This window comes from Thermobia domestica, chromosome 10 (assembly GCF_964235325.1).
Source record: "Thermobia domestica chromosome 10, izTheDome1.hap1.1, whole genome shotgun sequence".
NCBI classification, from domain to species: Eukaryota; Metazoa; Arthropoda; class Insecta; order Zygentoma; family Lepismatidae; genus Thermobia; species Thermobia domestica.
In genome coordinates, this window is record NC_137463.1 from 266976092 (window position 1) to 266993160 (window position 17069).

Sequence of the window (17069 nt, forward strand, 5' to 3'; positions counted from 1 at the left end):
AAAATGGATATTTCAGACACGGATATCCACTATGTTAAGAAGTTCATATTATTTGAAATAAATATCAATGTTTTTGGAAAGTTAGTAATGCTTCGGAAAATAAAGTTAATTTCTACCGAACTAGATTGATAACAAACAATGGCACTTGTAATTATATGAACTATTAAAGACATTTTAGGCATATAGATAATAATAATAATAGTAAAAACCAAAAAGCTTAGTAAAATAATTAACATGATAGCAGTACATTAAAGAAAAAAAGTACAGAGACAAAATGTTATTTTGAAATTTTTGTAGAAATTATGTCCACATAAAATTCAATTTTTAAACACAAGCTGTATTTCGTGAAATATCATGTATTAATGCGTTACTTTTCTTTCGTTTTCAGCGGCTGGGTAACTCTTGGAAAACCAGTCAGTGAAAACCTTAAATCGTACACGGAGTCTGGATTCCAGGGTCATTTGACAAAGGTGCAAGTATGGGGGAGAGCTCTCGATGTCACCAACGAGATACAGAAACAGGTGAGTAAACGGAAGCAGTAATTTGTTTCTCACATCGAATCGAATATGTATGTTTAACTCAATTTATTTGTCCTTGTATTTTTTCTTACATTTCTTAATTATTTTTAAAACGATAGTTCTGTTAATATTTATTAACACTCATACAAACAACACATTTATTATATACAGGGTGTTTCAAAATAAGACCAACAACGTTCGAGAGGTGATTCCTGACACCAAGATAAGATAAAAAGTATAGACCAACCTGGGCCCACAAATGCTTCTTTTGGGAGTTATAGACCGTTGAAAATATGATAAAATGGACTTTAAAGGTTCATAGCTCCAAATCTATGGGACCTACCATAGTCGGGTCAACACTTCACTTAGGAACTAATATGTGAGCTATCCAAAAATCCATGTTTTAGAATCCTAAGTTACTCACGAAGCAATTTTTGTAGAGAGAGTTTGGCTACTGGCATATAATTTGAAGTACTGATCAACTACCTCCATAAAAATTGTTGCGGAAGTACCACAGGATTCTGAAACTTGGATATTTGGATAGGGCACATACTAGTTTCTAAGTGAAGTCTTGACCCGAGTACAGTAGATCCCACAGGTTTGCATGTATGGACCGTTAAGGTTCATTTTATTATATTTTCAGCAGCTATAACTCCGAAAAGAAGCATTTGTGCACCCAGGTTGGTCTATACTTTTTGTCTTATCTTGGTGTCAGGAATCACCTCTCGAACGTCGGTGTTGTTTGAAACACAGTGTACAACAAACATATTTACATGTTGTATCAACATTTATAACACAACAACAAAAAAAAAAAAAAGTCTCCATATGCTAGTTCATAACATATTATATGAACAAGCCTCAATATATTTGGTAATTAGAATATACAACAAATTACCGAGCAAAATTAAATCAGTGAAAACTGCAGAAAATTTAAAAAGTTAATTAGAAAACTTGTGCGTAAACATAAGAAAATATTGTTAATCATTATATAGGTGTAGCATACTGTATATTTATACTATACTCGGATCAAAATTAGAAAAATTAATAATTCAAACCCATGTGAAAATTTATGTTGAGATGGGGAGCTACATTATAGGATTACTAAAATCACTGAGAGAGAAGCCAATCAAAAATGTCTTGGTGCTAGTTACGAGTGGAGGGTTTCTCAAGGAAGGGGTCAGCCGAAATGGGGGAATACAAAGGATGCTTCAGCTAATTACTCACGGAATGGCAACAGAGCAATATATGCCCCTCCAAATGTCAATACGTTTCTCATTTTAATCCTAGTATAAGTAGCGAAGCTTGTTTTGATATTGTGACATATCCGAATCATATGTGTAGTATATATTCTTATATTCAATATATGAAAAACAAAAGATGAAAAATACAATACAATACAACAGAAGGATGAGTTTTTCTTTTTTAAAATGAAAATAATTATTTATGGTATAATATCAAAAGGGAGAAAGTGGAATTATATATAAATAAAACTCACTATGTTTGTGACTTCTGCCTCTTGAACCACCCGACCGATTTCGATCAAATTTTCAACACAGATGAGGTTCGGGTCTGGGATGGTTATTATTATTTCACTCTGACGGTGCAACATAGGGAAGGAAAGGGGCATATATATATAAAAATACTTAAAAATGAAAGTGACTACGTTTGTGGCTTAATAACCCTTGAACCCGACCGATCTCGATGAAATTTTCAACATAGATGAGGTTCGGGCCTGAGGTGTTTTTTATGATTTCACTTTGACGGTTCAACTCAGAGGAGATATTTTAAAATGATCGAAAATGACCGTTATTAGTGTCGAATCCATTGTTTTTTCGGGTCACTGAGACGAACAGTGACATTTTGATGCCGTTTAAATCCAAATTCAACCCTTTATGTCCAAAATGACATGTATTCTCCCCGTATGAAGAACGGGTATTCTGCTAGTTTACTATGAGACTCTCACGTATAGATTTTTTTTTTTTTTTTTTTTTTTTGTGAATTTACTTGTTAAATTAAATATTCGTGAGTATTAATAAGCTTCTTGTAATATTTTGCTAATATAATATATTGTTTTTTAGGTAAGAGATTGTCGTACTGAGCCTGTGCTCTTCCGAGGTCTTATTCTCACATGGGCTGGCTATGAAGATACCGTCGGTGGCGTTGAGAGAATAGTGCCTTCGAACTGCGGCCAGAGAATATGCCCACCAGGCTATGGTGGAAGTAGGTGTGAACAGCTTCAAGTGGATAAGGTGCGTGAGATTTAGTAATATAATAAACAGAAGACCATAGATGTGAATAATTTTTAACAATAATTTATAACACTTTGACAACAGTTTTTACGTTTATAATGCAATACTATAAACATTTTAATGAGGAGAAATTAACTTTTTTTTAGCAAGCTTATTCGTATTGGTTATTTATGTATGCGAAGTATTAGCTTTGCTAACTTAGTATTACAGATTGCCCTACATTGTCTATTGAATAATGTACTACAGTGAAACCTCCCTTAACGGACACCTCTATAATACGGACAGATTTTTTTGTCCCGGCAAAAACACATGTTCTCTTACGGAACAAAACCCTTCCTTTTACGGACACTCTCAGATACGGACGCGAACAGTCCTTTTTTCCCCAAACATTTCAATAACGTCTTCATAACGGACAGATTTATTCTCCGTTTTGCGATACACAAACACAAACACACACACACATACATGTTTCATCTGAAACCGCACTGAGGATTCTCAGTGGACATTTTCTAAAGACTTTAATTACCCTTGTAGAAGAAAAAGCATGCATTTTTCGCTAAACAAAAGAGTTTAGCTGGTTAGTTGGTTCCTAATGCCTCTTTTGAGAACGTTCTGAGAATTTGAAATAAATGAAAAATGCTTACAGTGTGATGACATGTACTTAAGAAAATTACCATACCAGGCATTATCTTTTGTAGTTATGAATATATTAAGACATCCCCCAGCAATAATATTATTTAACAGATATGAATTTCTCCTTCATCCCTCCCAGTAACTCAAATACGTACTAAATAGAGTATTTTCATATTGAATTTTACGTATTTACGTTCATACATAATGTGTTTTCTGTATGCTACTGCATACAATTACCGTAGTGAGAAATTACATCTCTGTAACCTCTCAGTAACGGACACAAAGTCATGTCCCATGGTTGTCCGTTGTTCAGAAGTTTCACTGTATTACAAAATTTCTCTATGGTAATTGATCAATAAAGTGTTATTTGAAAGTAAGTGTAATAACTCAATCAATAATCTGATTTAAACTACTTGCTGAGTAAAACAATGCGTTTATTGTACAAAAATTTTGTATTGTTTTGCTCGACTAACTGTTTAAATTAGATTTAAATCTGTCGAAAGCAAAGTTTGTGCAATGGAAAATGTTTCAATCAATAAATATTGTCATTATAATACTTCATTTAGTTTACTGATTTATTTTTATTAGAATATACTACTTGTATTGCATTTAGATTTAAGTAAAATCAAAGAGTTTCGTACTTAGTAAATCTGTACAATTAAATTATTTTAAGAGGCTCCATCACGGTGAAATGAAAATACTGCTAATTTTGCAGTAATAAATGTGATATCTTCAAATAGGTAAAAAGATAATCGAAATGTAGAACAAGAGCTTACTAGACAATATTATTTTATATGAGATACCGTTATCACAACTCATCTGCTTCTGATTTTAAAGCCATTTAGAAAATCGACATTTATTTTCGCGTTTATAAATGGCTACAAGCGGAAAGCTACTAGGTGACTCATCATAACGGTACCTCATCCAAAATAATATTGTCTAGCGCGCTTTTGTTCCACATTTCGATTATCTTATTATCTATTTGAAGATATCACACAATTACTGTAAAATTAGCGGTATTTTAATTTCGCAGTGATTAGGCCTCTTAATATATGTTTATACGCTAAGGATTTCTGGGTTAATTGATTTATGTGACAAGTGGACTTTTATGTGACATGCTTGAACATGAAAGAAAGCCACAACATGAAAGAAAGAAAGAAAAATAATAATATATTATATAATATTATATGGCTTTCCTTACATTATTATTATTATTATTATTATTTATTTATTTATTTATTTATTTATTCTTATTAGAAACAGCTCTCGTACATATCTTTTACTTTGATTATCGTGTACCAGTGTTTTCATTCTGAAGCGATTTCCTAAATTATTAGTTATGCTAGGGCTTAATATTTCATGCGTATGACTGATACCATTTTTTGAGCTTTCTTTACTGTAGAATATGTCCAGAAAATTATAATATCTAACAAAATTATAAATATATCCATCCATATATTTACAGGTACCTCCTCGAGTGGAATACTGTCCGGGTGATATGTGGATCATTGCAAAGAATGGCACTGCGCAAGTGACGTGGGATGAACCATTGTTTGCAGACAACGTTCGGGTTGTTCGAGTGCAAGAGAAGAACGGCCATCGCCCAGGACAAACGCTTCTTTGGGGAAATTACGAGATTGCTTATGTAGCTTATGATGAGGCGGGCAACTCAGCCATTTGCAACTTCCGAGTCTACGTTCTGTGTAAGTATTTGGTTTGGTTTCTCGTACAACAATTGACATTGGATTCTAAAATATACCAGAACTAACTCAGTCTATAGCCTATGGAACTCACAGCTTGAATGCCACGTTCACAAAAGCTTTCCGTTGACTTCTGTTCTGAGCAAACTGAATCCAGTTTCTAATTTGTATTCCTATTTCTGTGAGATCCATGTTAATATTGTCGTCCCATCTGCGCCTAGGTCTTCCTAATAGATGTTTTACGATTGAAATTCCAGTGAAAACTTTGAGAGTGTTCCTGCTTTCTAATATCAAATGATACCAAAATATACCAAATGATAATTGAAATGCAATTTTTAAAATACTGATGGTGCAATGCACTGTAGAAGTGAGTAAAATATTATATTACATTAGGATTAGAAATTAGATTTCTGGGCTTTTGGCATCTATGGCCATGTTAGCCCGCCACGTATGAGGGATATCGCCCCTAAGCGATCCACTATTAGGGAAAGGGAAGGAAGGAAGCGGTCTGGGACCTATATGTTGGGTACCATCCCGGCATTTGACTGGTGTGAATGAGCAAAACTTCGCTCAGAATGGCTGACCTGAAAAAGCTTTTTACACTTTTTCGACTGAGTGTCCCTATCGGGAATCAAACCCGATTTATATATATATATATAGACACGTTTGTAGATTTCATAATCTTATCCTTGATTGATTTCAGTCCTAAACCAATAGGTTTAATTCTTAAGCTTAAGAAAATAAAAACATAATTATGATAAAAAGCCATTTGCTTTGAAAAAGAAAGTCTTCGTTTAACAGGAAATTATATTCCAATATCTCTTCTTGTGAGATAAGTGAAGGCCAGCCAGTGGGGGATCCGATTAGAAAAAAAATGAGTGACTATTCCTGCTCATTAGATGGTGTTGGCATTAGACAGCTGCTTCAAAGAGAGAAAGCTGGAATTAACGGAGAAGAGAGCCGATATGCCGACCATGCATCACTCCAAAAGACTGGTGAACACTGGTTCCCTATGAACCGTTCAACTGAGTTTAGGTTTAATTTTTTTTTCACGTTTAACAAGTTTCTTAACATTGATGATGAATTCAATCCCGAGTCCCTCTGACCAATTTCAAGCAATAGCGATAATTCTTATCTCAAAGTAAACACGTCTGTGTTGATGAAAATCGGATATTTTTTACTAAATTTACCGTGGAACAAATCTTTTAGTATGGCGTACAAGTTCACTCTTTGCTCTTCATCGAATTTCATCCCGAAGCATTGTGGTGATTGGAAAAAAACTTAAAGCCAAATATATGTTACATTTAATCAAAATCATTTTTTTAAAACAAAGTAATCGTACAAATTTTAAAAAATCTTATCATATTATAAATATAGGTAAACTTTGAACTTGTGATGGTTGTTTACTGCTTTTGCTTCCTGCTTCTCTATACAATTCAACTCCAAACAACAGGCATATTTCTCAAGTCAGGAAGAAACACACGCCAAATTTCATTAAAATAGGAAGAATTTACGAAAGTTACCTTGAAACAGAGATATGAACCGAAAGACATCCAAATGCACATTGAATAGAATTATAGAAGCTCACTTACGCTCGCTTCAGTGATCAGTTTCCATTATGAGGTTTCATCATTTATAATTTATTTAACATACGAAAAAAGAGAGAATAATTTTTGATCTATCTAATCTATTTCTATCTTACTATCGTATTTAGTATTCGATTTTTAGTTTTCGATTTCGAATATGATTTTAAATAACGATTATAGTTTCGGATTAAATATATGTATAATTTGAAAATTGTGCATCTGTGGTTAAATCGTGTTTTCTTTTTTCAGCTGACTTCTGCCCTGAATTGTCTGATCCAGTTGGAGGCACTCAGACGTGTCGAGATTGGGGTTCAGGAGGACAGTTTAAGGTGTGTGAAATTGCTTGTAACCCAGGACTTAAATTCTCACAGCCAGTTCCTCGATTCTACACTTGCGGCGCTGAAGGATTCTGGAGACCAACAACCAATCCTGCATTGCCGCTTGTCTATCCTGCTTGCTCCAGTAAGTATTAGGATACTTTTATATTTATGTTTAATGTTTAAAATACAATATTTGTATTTGTTTCAAATGATTATAACTATAATTTCTCTTGTCCTTTAAAATACTGTGGTTGGTTTCTATTTATATTGCCATACTTTGTAAATTACCAGAAAAAGTCATCCATCTAATATTTGCTATTTTCTTAATTTTGCTACATATGAACCAATTTTAGTATTGCTACATTTTTTGGTAACAGAAATTGGAATAAAAAAAATACATATACAAACTTCAAAATATAGCAGCATAGGCACATTAGATATTTAGATTCAACCAGGTATGCAATCTAAAAGGACTTAGAAATATTATATTGGGTTTACATAGAATCAGTTTAGATTAAAAACGTTTGGGAGGTGATTCCTGACAACAAGTTAAGACAGAAACCATAGACCTACCTAGGTGCACAAATGCTTCTTTTCGGAGTTATAGACTGCCGAAAACATGAAAAAATCAACTTTAAAGGTCCATAGCTCCAAAACTATGGGACCTATCGTGGTTGGCTCAAGACTTCACTTAGGAACTAATATGTGTCCTATCCAAATATCCATGTTTCAGAATCCTGTGGTACTTGCGCAACAATCTTTATAGAGGGAGTTGTGAGTACTTCAAATTATATGCCTGTAGCCAAGCTCCCTTTATAAAAGTTGTTGCGCAAGTACCACAGGATTCTGAAACATGGATATTTGGATAGGACACATATTAGTTCCTAAGTGAAGTCTTGAGCCAACCACGATAGGTCCCATAGTTTTGGAGCTATGGACCTTTAAAGTTGATTTTTTCATGTTTTCGGCAGTCTATAACTCCGAAAGGAAGCATTTGTACACCCAGGTTGGTCTATACATTTTGTCTTATCTTGATGTCAGGAATCGACTCCCAAACGTGTCGGTATTGTTTTGAAACATCCTGTGCATATATAAATTAACGATATTACGATGATGTTGAGTTGTAATTTAAAAATGAAATCTTTTAGTTTAACGTCTCGCGACTAATTATCTTTAGGCTAAGGAAGACAACAATGAAAACAAGTGAACGATAATGGAAGAAATGGTGAAATGAGAAAGTGGGAGGAAAGGAATACTAGGACAAAACCCACGGACACAGTGTTATCCAACACAAATTTGCTTGGTTGGGGATAGAACCAGGGACCCCACGCACCAGAGATAAAGGCTCTACCACTGATCCACTATGTCATCTCGTTGTAATTTAATTTCTACAAAAAATGTGATCTAGTGATGATTATTAATATTATGTTTTTGATCGAAGAAGTATAATTGAAACTTGGATTTAAGTTAGCTTGAAGAAATAAAACAGTCCTATGTATTGTAAAATATCTTAAATATTAATAACTAGCAGCGTTCACCCCGCTTCGCTGGGGTCACCCCGGAACGCAATAAACCTTGTTAATTAGATAATTTTTACTTTTTCGCTTTCAAGTGATATGATAAAAACCATAGTAGATTGCAGTAAATGTTAACATTATATCGCCTGTCATTTATGTTAACCCGCCGAGTGACACGGTCATGCGGGTTGCATATAAATACGTTTATTTTTACCTATGATGAACTAACAAAGGATTTGTACGTTATGGACACTTGAATGGTCAATTATCTCAAGACACTGGTAATTGAAAATTAAAGTGATATGATAAAAACCATCTAGGGTCCAAATCCTAATAACCCCCCAAAAATGAAAGAAATTGGTTCAGCCGTATTAGCGTGATGAGGGAACAAAGGATTTGTGCGTTCTCTTTTATATATAAGATTAAGGATCGAACTCAGTTGCTCATATTGTAAGACTGAAAGAGAAAGGAAGAAAACCACAAACTCGTAAATAATTCTTATTGGTGGATAATATGTTCTGATGTTGTTCTTAAATTTTGTAGGTGCCAAACCTGCTCAGCGAGTGTTCAAAATCAATATGCTTTTCCCAACATCCGTGCTTTGTAATGAAGCTGGTCAAGGAGTGCTCCGACAGAAGGTTCGCAATGCCATCAACTCTCTCAACAGGGACTGGAACTTCTGCTCTTATTCTGTCGAAGGTAAGAAGCTTTTATTATTATTATTATTATTATTATTATTATTATTATTATTATTATTATTATTTTTTTTTGATTGATTGAAGGTGATACCATAGTCTTAATATGTTGGATGAAACTGATCACATTGCTAAGAAGGAGTTCTAAAATCATTTCTTAAAAAAAACGTTTGAAGCAATAAGGGAATCTACCGTACTTAGTCTCGCAACTTTATATCATTAAGATCGTAAAACTCGCTAAATAGATCTTATCATTGAGAAGAAAACAAATGACTAGTAGCTGTAAGTAAAGGCTTCCAAAGAATGTTACTAAAACATAATTTAAATATCAATTATGGTGTATAGATATTACCTAAGAGAAGTTCATTTATTCTGTATCTTGTTAAGTATTTGAAATTATGTTGATTGATAACGAATGACTTACGATCATTGAGATAATATGTAGACCTAGAGGCGCCCTAATGCGAGATCTTTGATGGTATCGAACTCGCATATATCGAATCGATCCGCCATATTGTGTAGGGAAAGAGAGACATTTTCACGTAAAGCTCAATGATAATGTATATTTGTGTTATTTGTTGATTATCTGTGTTCTGAAGAGAAATTTATGGCGAATGAAATAAACTTTCTTTGGAATTTCATAATATTTCAAAGGTGTTATTTTCTTTCCTTTAAGGTTTAAATAAATAATAAAACGTGATTGTGTACTTGTAGTAATATTGCGTGAATAGATATATGCATTGCATTTACACTGTCAAAATTGCGGAATATGCCATCTTGGGAAGGGATATCTCGAATCGAGCGCTACAATCGAGAGTTCGCTCGAATCAACACTGCGACATAGGGAAGGGCACCTCCAGGTCTATATATTATTTCAATGCTTGCGATTAATTCCAAGTACTTCGATTGATAGAAGACGAGTAAAGATGCTTTATTATTATTATTATTATTATTATTATTATTATTATTATTATTATTATTATTATTATTATTATTATTATTATTATTATTATTATTATTATTATTATTATGGTGTATTTGTAATGAACGAAATAGGTTGCATATAAAGATAATTCATTTATTTTATGATAATTATGTAGAAAATATTGTTTTAAGTATAGTTAGGGATTGAGTGATTGTAAAGACATTCTTTCCAAGTAGCCTTAGTTAAATATAATTTCTTATGGTTTATTCGATTTAATACTTGATTATCGCGTCATGTTGAACCTAACATAATACATTTTCACACATTTTAATTGATGACGCCATATTTTGAACCTACAGAAGCAAGGAAATAAATTTTAAAACGGGAGCTGTAAGTTTTTTTTTAAATATCACTTACGCTCTCTCTCTTTTCTTTCTGTTTGATTATCTGCTATTGAGCAAGAGAAAAAAAATATTGCTTTATTTCGTTTATCTTTATATTACATTTTTAACTTATCATAATTTTCAGTTTACTCTAATATTAATAATTTGTAGTAATCGTGAAATGCTACTATGGAATTTGTATATTGAAGAAGCCATTTTGTACAAAGCATGTTAATGTAAACAAAGGATTAAGCAATTTATCAAAATAAAAATACTTGCAAAAGTGACGAATATATTCTGAATGCTAATTAGAGTCACTTAGATGTCAATTCGAGGACAGATCGTCATTCGAATGGAAAGAAGAGAGAGAGAGAAAGAGAAAGGTGCTAAAGAATATTGTCAGCACTCAATAACTATGTAAGGTTGAAAACAAAATTTTAGAGGAGCAATTGAGGGAATCAGTCCAATAGTGGTAAGGACCTTCTTATAAATGAAAAGTAGACTATTTATTTATACCTGCTGTTCCTTAACAACAGAGACAATAGGCCAAACATTGGGAAACGGTTGACTAGACTACTGTCAATGTTGGCCCAACATTGTGATTTGCGAGTTTGCTGAGCATTTGCCAACTAATTCAATAGCCCCTACAAAGAAAGTGTAATTGCGATGGGAGTGCGAAGTCGAAACTGTTGGGTAAGTTACGGCAAATGGTTCATTGGGCGGCATACACTTTAAAACACGTTGGGCCAATGTCTTTTTCAACCTTATTGGTGGAATTCTCAATTCCTAGCCATGCCAACCATTGATCTACGAAAAGCCTACCAAATGTGTTGGTAGGAAGCTTTGAGGTGAACTGTATTGCTATGAAGTGATTGGAACAATATTACTCTCTTATACAGTTGTGTATAATTCCTTTCAGACCTCAGCACAGCAATGTCTAATTTCAAACATTGTAACACATTCATATCATCGTTAAGTAAGCGTAACTCACAACTACGTTAGAATGCTTTGGGTTCTAAAATAAAAAGAAATTATTTCAACTATTTCTTTAAATATAACGATGATTTAAATCAAACTTATCTTTTTCGAGCGCTTTATATTTAATCTATTACTCTGAAATGGCAGAGGGTCATGGTAGTATTTATACTAAAAATACAGAAAGATTAACAAATCAAAAGAAAACCTCAATTCTTTCACAGGAACGCAGCTTACTTGATTATTCACGTAACATTATTAAAATTAATATAAGTATGCCGACATCGTAATTTGTTTGTTCTAATCAACAATACATTATTCTGTAGGTACTCGAGAATGTAAAGATTTGAACATTGATGTGAAGTGTGATCATAGATCTCGACCAGTCAAACGACAAGCTGAAAATGGAGGAACTTACGTTGTTGGTGTATCATTCCCTGCTCAAAAGTAAGTACATTAGATTTATATACATAGAAATTTCGCTTGTTCTTTACTATGTTTGCTTCTAGTAGAAAAAAACTAAGCATATTTTTCTCAGTATCTGTTTCTTTAAATCAAATCATAGAAAGCTTGTTTCTATGCACGAAATAGAAATTTACATTTTATAGTAATCTTGTTACTTTTCTAATATAGATTCTTGATAGACAGCTTAATGTAGCATAGATAAACTCTATAGTGAACTATATGCATGCAAATTTTAATAGAAAGATGTCACCCCATTTCCATAAAAATTATTAATCAATCCTTTGTAGATGTTCCAGTTATGATCAGTCTATACGTTATAGAACTTAGTTTTATTTTGTGTTGAATAGTTTCCGAATCCTCTATTCTTTAGATAGGATCTAACGTATCTATTGCTTGATTTTATTAAATATTTTCTTCATACTTGTTCGGATAGAACTTATAAAAATACCGTAAAACCACCTTAGCTTTAGATTGTGAATGCTAAAATATTGGAAAAAATTATATGCAAAGGAAAACTGTATTCATTTGATCATAACATTGACTTTTAATAATAAATTACGGATATGAAACATAAAAACCAAAATTATTGATATAAAGGATGCATATAATGGAAACATGGTAAGATTTGGGTTCGATTCCCGCTTGTGCCTGTTTCGAATGTTGAGTGACGGAACTTCTGAAGGGTTGCGACTCCGAGGTTACAGTCTCAATTGCTTATACAGGGTGTTCCAAAACAACACCGACAACGTTTGGGAGGTAATTCCTGACAGCAAGATAAGACAAAAACTATAGACTAACCTGGGTGCAGAAATCCGTCATTTCGGAGTAATAGGGTGCCGAAAACATGAAAAAATTAACTTTAAAGGTCCATAACTACAATACTATATTACCTACCGTAGTCGGGTCAACACTTCATTTAGAAACTAATATGTGCGCTATCCAAAAATACATGGTTCAGAATCGTAAGGTACTCACGAAGCAAATAGAGAGTTTGGCTACGGGCATATAATTTGAAGTACTCTCCAATTACCTCTATAAAAATTGTTGCGGAAGTACCGCGGGGTTCTGAAACTTGGATATTTGGATAGGGCACATACTAGTTCCTAAGTGAAGTCCTGACCCGACTACGGTATATTCCATAGTATTGGAGCTATGGACCTCTAAAGTTTTTTTTTTTTTTTTTTAATGTTTTCGGAAGCCTAGAACTCCGAAATGACGTATTTCTGCGCTCAGGTTAATCTATACTTTTTGTCTTATCTTGGTGTCAGGAATCGCCTCCCAAACGTTGTCGGTGTTGTTTTTAAACACTCTGTAGATCTAAAAGCTAATACCCAAACGAGAAGAGGGGGCCGCGGTGGCTCAGTGGAAGAGCGTTCACCTTTGGTGGTTGGGGTCCCGGGTACGATCCCAGCCCCCGCCAAGTGAACTTTGTGGTGGACAAACACCGTGTGCGTGGGTTTTCTCGGGGTTCTCCCGTTTCCTCCCACTTTCTTCATTCCACCATTTCATTCATTACTCATTATCACCGTCTCCTTTAGCCTAACCGGCATAACCGTGGGACGTAAAACTCAAAGATTTCATTTCATTTTTTCCAAACGAGAAGAATAAACTATTACATCCTATTAGTACATTATTCATGTTAGGAAATATGAGAGTGACATTTTTCTAACTAGAACTTTGCATGTGAAACATTGCTTGCACTTTGCTTTGAAGTTCTTCATGTCTGTTCTCATGACGAAAGAGTCATGTGATGTAGTCGTGTTATCCTTGTAATCTGCAACTAGTATTACTTTCCTTTAGGCTCTCTAGAGAAAGAAGACAAGCTCAAGACACCTATAGTGTGGAGATTTCATTCCCCGCTGTCAAGTAAGCATTCCATCGCTTCCTTCCGTTTCGCATTCACGTAATTAACCTACAAAGAATCAGAACAGTTGCACTTGCCATTTCAACCATAATAAATAAAAATCTATTGGAAATACGATAACATAATTACCAACTTTAAATCTTCCTTCTGTAAAGAAAATAAAATATATAATTTATTTATTTTTTGTTATAAGTAAAATCATAAAGTTATAAATTTGGATAATAAATTATGGTAAAAGTCAATCAATAATTTACCTGAAATTCGAAAGAGTAATTAAAAAAATGGTAATCCCAGTGTATTACATTCATAATAGTTCTTTAAAATTCTTAATTAATCTGAATGAGTGTTAACCACCTCCGGCTAGAGACAATTAAAAAATAATATATTTCAAGAATTATTTAAAGGAATTTTACTAGTTTCATAATTCATTCGTCACAAAATGAGATATTACGAAACTATAGCGTTTGTCTAAATGGAACAGCGTAACCCGGACTTTACTTGCCAGGTTTGTTTCTTATAGAGTTGATTTAACACTTTTTCGATTCAAACTTACTAGGAATGAGTCCAAGTTGAACCTTGAATCTGGAGATAATCTATATATTTCCTGAAAGGGTTTGTGGAGCAAATTCAAAACAGGTTTTAATTCCTTGTCCGGAAGTGACAACACCTCTTCAGGATTGGAAATATGATCTCTATGTCCTATATATAAGTGCTCCACACGACTAGTAGATTAAGAATATAATATGCACTACCAATTATATCCTATATCAAGGTAATAAATCATAAAATTGGTTATATCACTATAAATATCATATATATTAGTGAACCTCACTATCACGCCTTAGAGCGATCGTGAGGCAGTGAGAGTTACGTGGCCATCATACCTTAAGAACAAAGGTCAAGACCTGGCAAATGACTTACTGTTGACTGGATATTATGAATATGCTTTTCTCAACTTTACAGGTCCACTAATATAGGATATTTATAGTGAAATAATCATTTTTTGGTTTGATTACCTTGATATAGGATATAATTGGGTAGTGCATGTTATATTCTTAATCTACTAGACATGCAGAGCACTTTGACATATAGGACATATAGGTGAAGTTGTTCCATATATTTCCAACCCTGAAGGAGTGGGGTCACTTCTGGGCAAGGGACTGAAAACTCGACAAACCTTTTCAGGAAATATATAGGTTATCCCCAGATTCAAGGTTCAACTTTGGACTCATTCCTAGTTAGAAAGATGCAAATCTTTCGTCATTTTCAACAAAAATAAGATAAAACATAAAATTTAGACTTATTGAGTATAATACTCAAATGAGTTGGACTAATTTCCATAAAGCTTATGCAGTATAAAAAATTAGCTTTCATTTTCTTCAAACTTTTATTTTGTCGTTTTGCATTTCTCTACGTCTTCCAAAGCTTCTTAAGTGTTAATGAAAAAAAAAAAAAATACCGCATTTCTGTTGTGTGTCTATTTATAATTATTTTATTAAAGTATAATAATTTTATAATTGCTGTAGTTCACAAATTACAAAGCACTTCAAACATTTTCGCGTGTATAAATAGAAGAACTATTAAGAATTTTATCTTAAACTTTTGCATCCTGAAAAGTTCCTTCAGTGCACTACAAAACACGACAATTTTCGAAGATTCCTTAAATCATTTTAAAATGCTTAACTAACAAAACTATTTCATTTTTTACAGTGATCCTGTCATCAATTTGAACACCAACGAACGATCGAAGGTGCAGCGTCTATTGGAGCAGTTGATCTTAGAACAAGACGAATTTGACGTCCATGATATTCTACCAAACACTGTTCCTGATCCAGCGTCCTTACAGCTTCAATCAGACTACGCTTGTCCTGTAGGACAAGTCGTAGTTGCACCAGATTGCGGTAGGTATTCTCAAACCTTATATTAAGCAATAAAGAAACGTTTATTTAGGTTTCAGTTATTAAAATTTATATAAAAGCCTCTGATATTATGTGCGCACATATTATTATTCAAATTTTGGATACAAGGCGGATAATAACACAGGGTGATTCACAGAAGCGAGAAAATTTTGAAAATTAAATAATTTCATGATTTTTTTTTAATATTTATCTCAGGAAATAGTAAAAATAATGTCATTTTCGAATACATAGAGTACAATTTATTTCTTTAAGATGACATCTTGCAGGTGAGCTCTTGAAGCATTAATTCACAAAATTGTCGTCGCATAACGTGGTTTTTGGATTTCAGTTCCTGGACGATCTGCAATTTGTATGGATGGCATTGCAAGTCCTGTATTAACATTCTTCGAATACTTGAACTATGCAACTGTAAAGATGCTGAGTGACGACGGATGGACTTCTTATGATAGCATCTCGAACAGCTTGGATATTGTGTGGTGCACGAACGGTTCACACACGGTCTGGAGCTTTCTTTATCACTACCAAAGCAGTTTGCTGGAAATTACGTATCCATGTTTTAATTGTATGTGCTAAAAGAACATGATCATGACGTCCTAAATTAAAATGACGGCGGAATTCTCTACGTGCCTCCTTCACACTGTCATTATTCTTGTAAAACGCTTTAATCGCGAAAGCACGTTGCGGACCATTCCAAGCATTCATGACAACTAAATGGCAGGGTGTCATTGACAGTATGACGTCGTTATTCAGTGTTACTAAACGCCTACTGTTGCCAACACAACTTTTAAAATTTCCCGTTTCTTTGAATCACTTTGTAAATTATTACTATAACCATCTATTATATTTTATTTTATTTTACCGTTAGTAGTTTTCATTTCTGAATAAAATTTTGAGTACTTAGTTGTATTTTTAATTGCCCAAGATTCAGTACCAAAGTACTTTTGTTCTGCCATGGAGATTGTAAAAGTTCTAAATTTCATTTTTCAGTTCCCAACCTTTAATTTGATTTTCAATTGAATAAGAATCTCTCATTTGGCATTCTTTTTTACATGATGCTTTAAAACTCTAGCTTACTGCGTTAACCTGGGTACTGTTTTAGGTACAGTACAATCACATAAAAGTCCACTTATTCATTTGATTTCTAACTGAAGCATCATGAAGACATGACCATATTTTTGTTATTACTTTTTGGTTTGTCGACTTGGAGTTGAATATCTTTTGTTAGATTAAGTGTCGTCATTATAGACAAGTTTCATTGTACAGTACTGGACACCATCGCTCTTGCATACATTTTTTTTTTTCAGAACTCAAAGAAAACAC

General features: G+C 33.5%; 1 protein-coding gene across 4 annotated transcripts in view; it reads left to right on the top strand.

Moving 5' to 3' along the window:
• uif (sushi, von Willebrand factor type A, EGF and pentraxin domain-containing protein uif) overlaps positions 1 to 17069 on the top strand; it is a 330814-nt gene that overhangs the window by 280998 nt on the left and 32747 nt on the right. For 3 of the 4 annotated variants that reach the window (XM_081729537.1, XM_081729535.1, XM_081729534.1), the window contains exons 50-57: positions 389 to 521; positions 2597 to 2767; positions 4866 to 5103; positions 6936 to 7148; positions 9067 to 9222; positions 11828 to 11948; positions 13767 to 13832; positions 15541 to 15731. In XM_081729537.1, coding sequence (XP_081585663.1) covers positions 389 to 521; positions 2597 to 2767; positions 4866 to 5103; positions 6936 to 7148; positions 9067 to 9222; positions 11828 to 11948; positions 13767 to 13832; positions 15541 to 15731 — 1289 coding nt within the window. The remainder of the gene's footprint in view (positions 1 to 388; positions 522 to 2596; positions 2768 to 4865; positions 5104 to 6935; positions 7149 to 9066; positions 9223 to 11827; positions 11949 to 13766; positions 13833 to 15540; positions 15732 to 17069) is intronic. The other variant, XM_081729536.1, reaches the window with a different exon arrangement.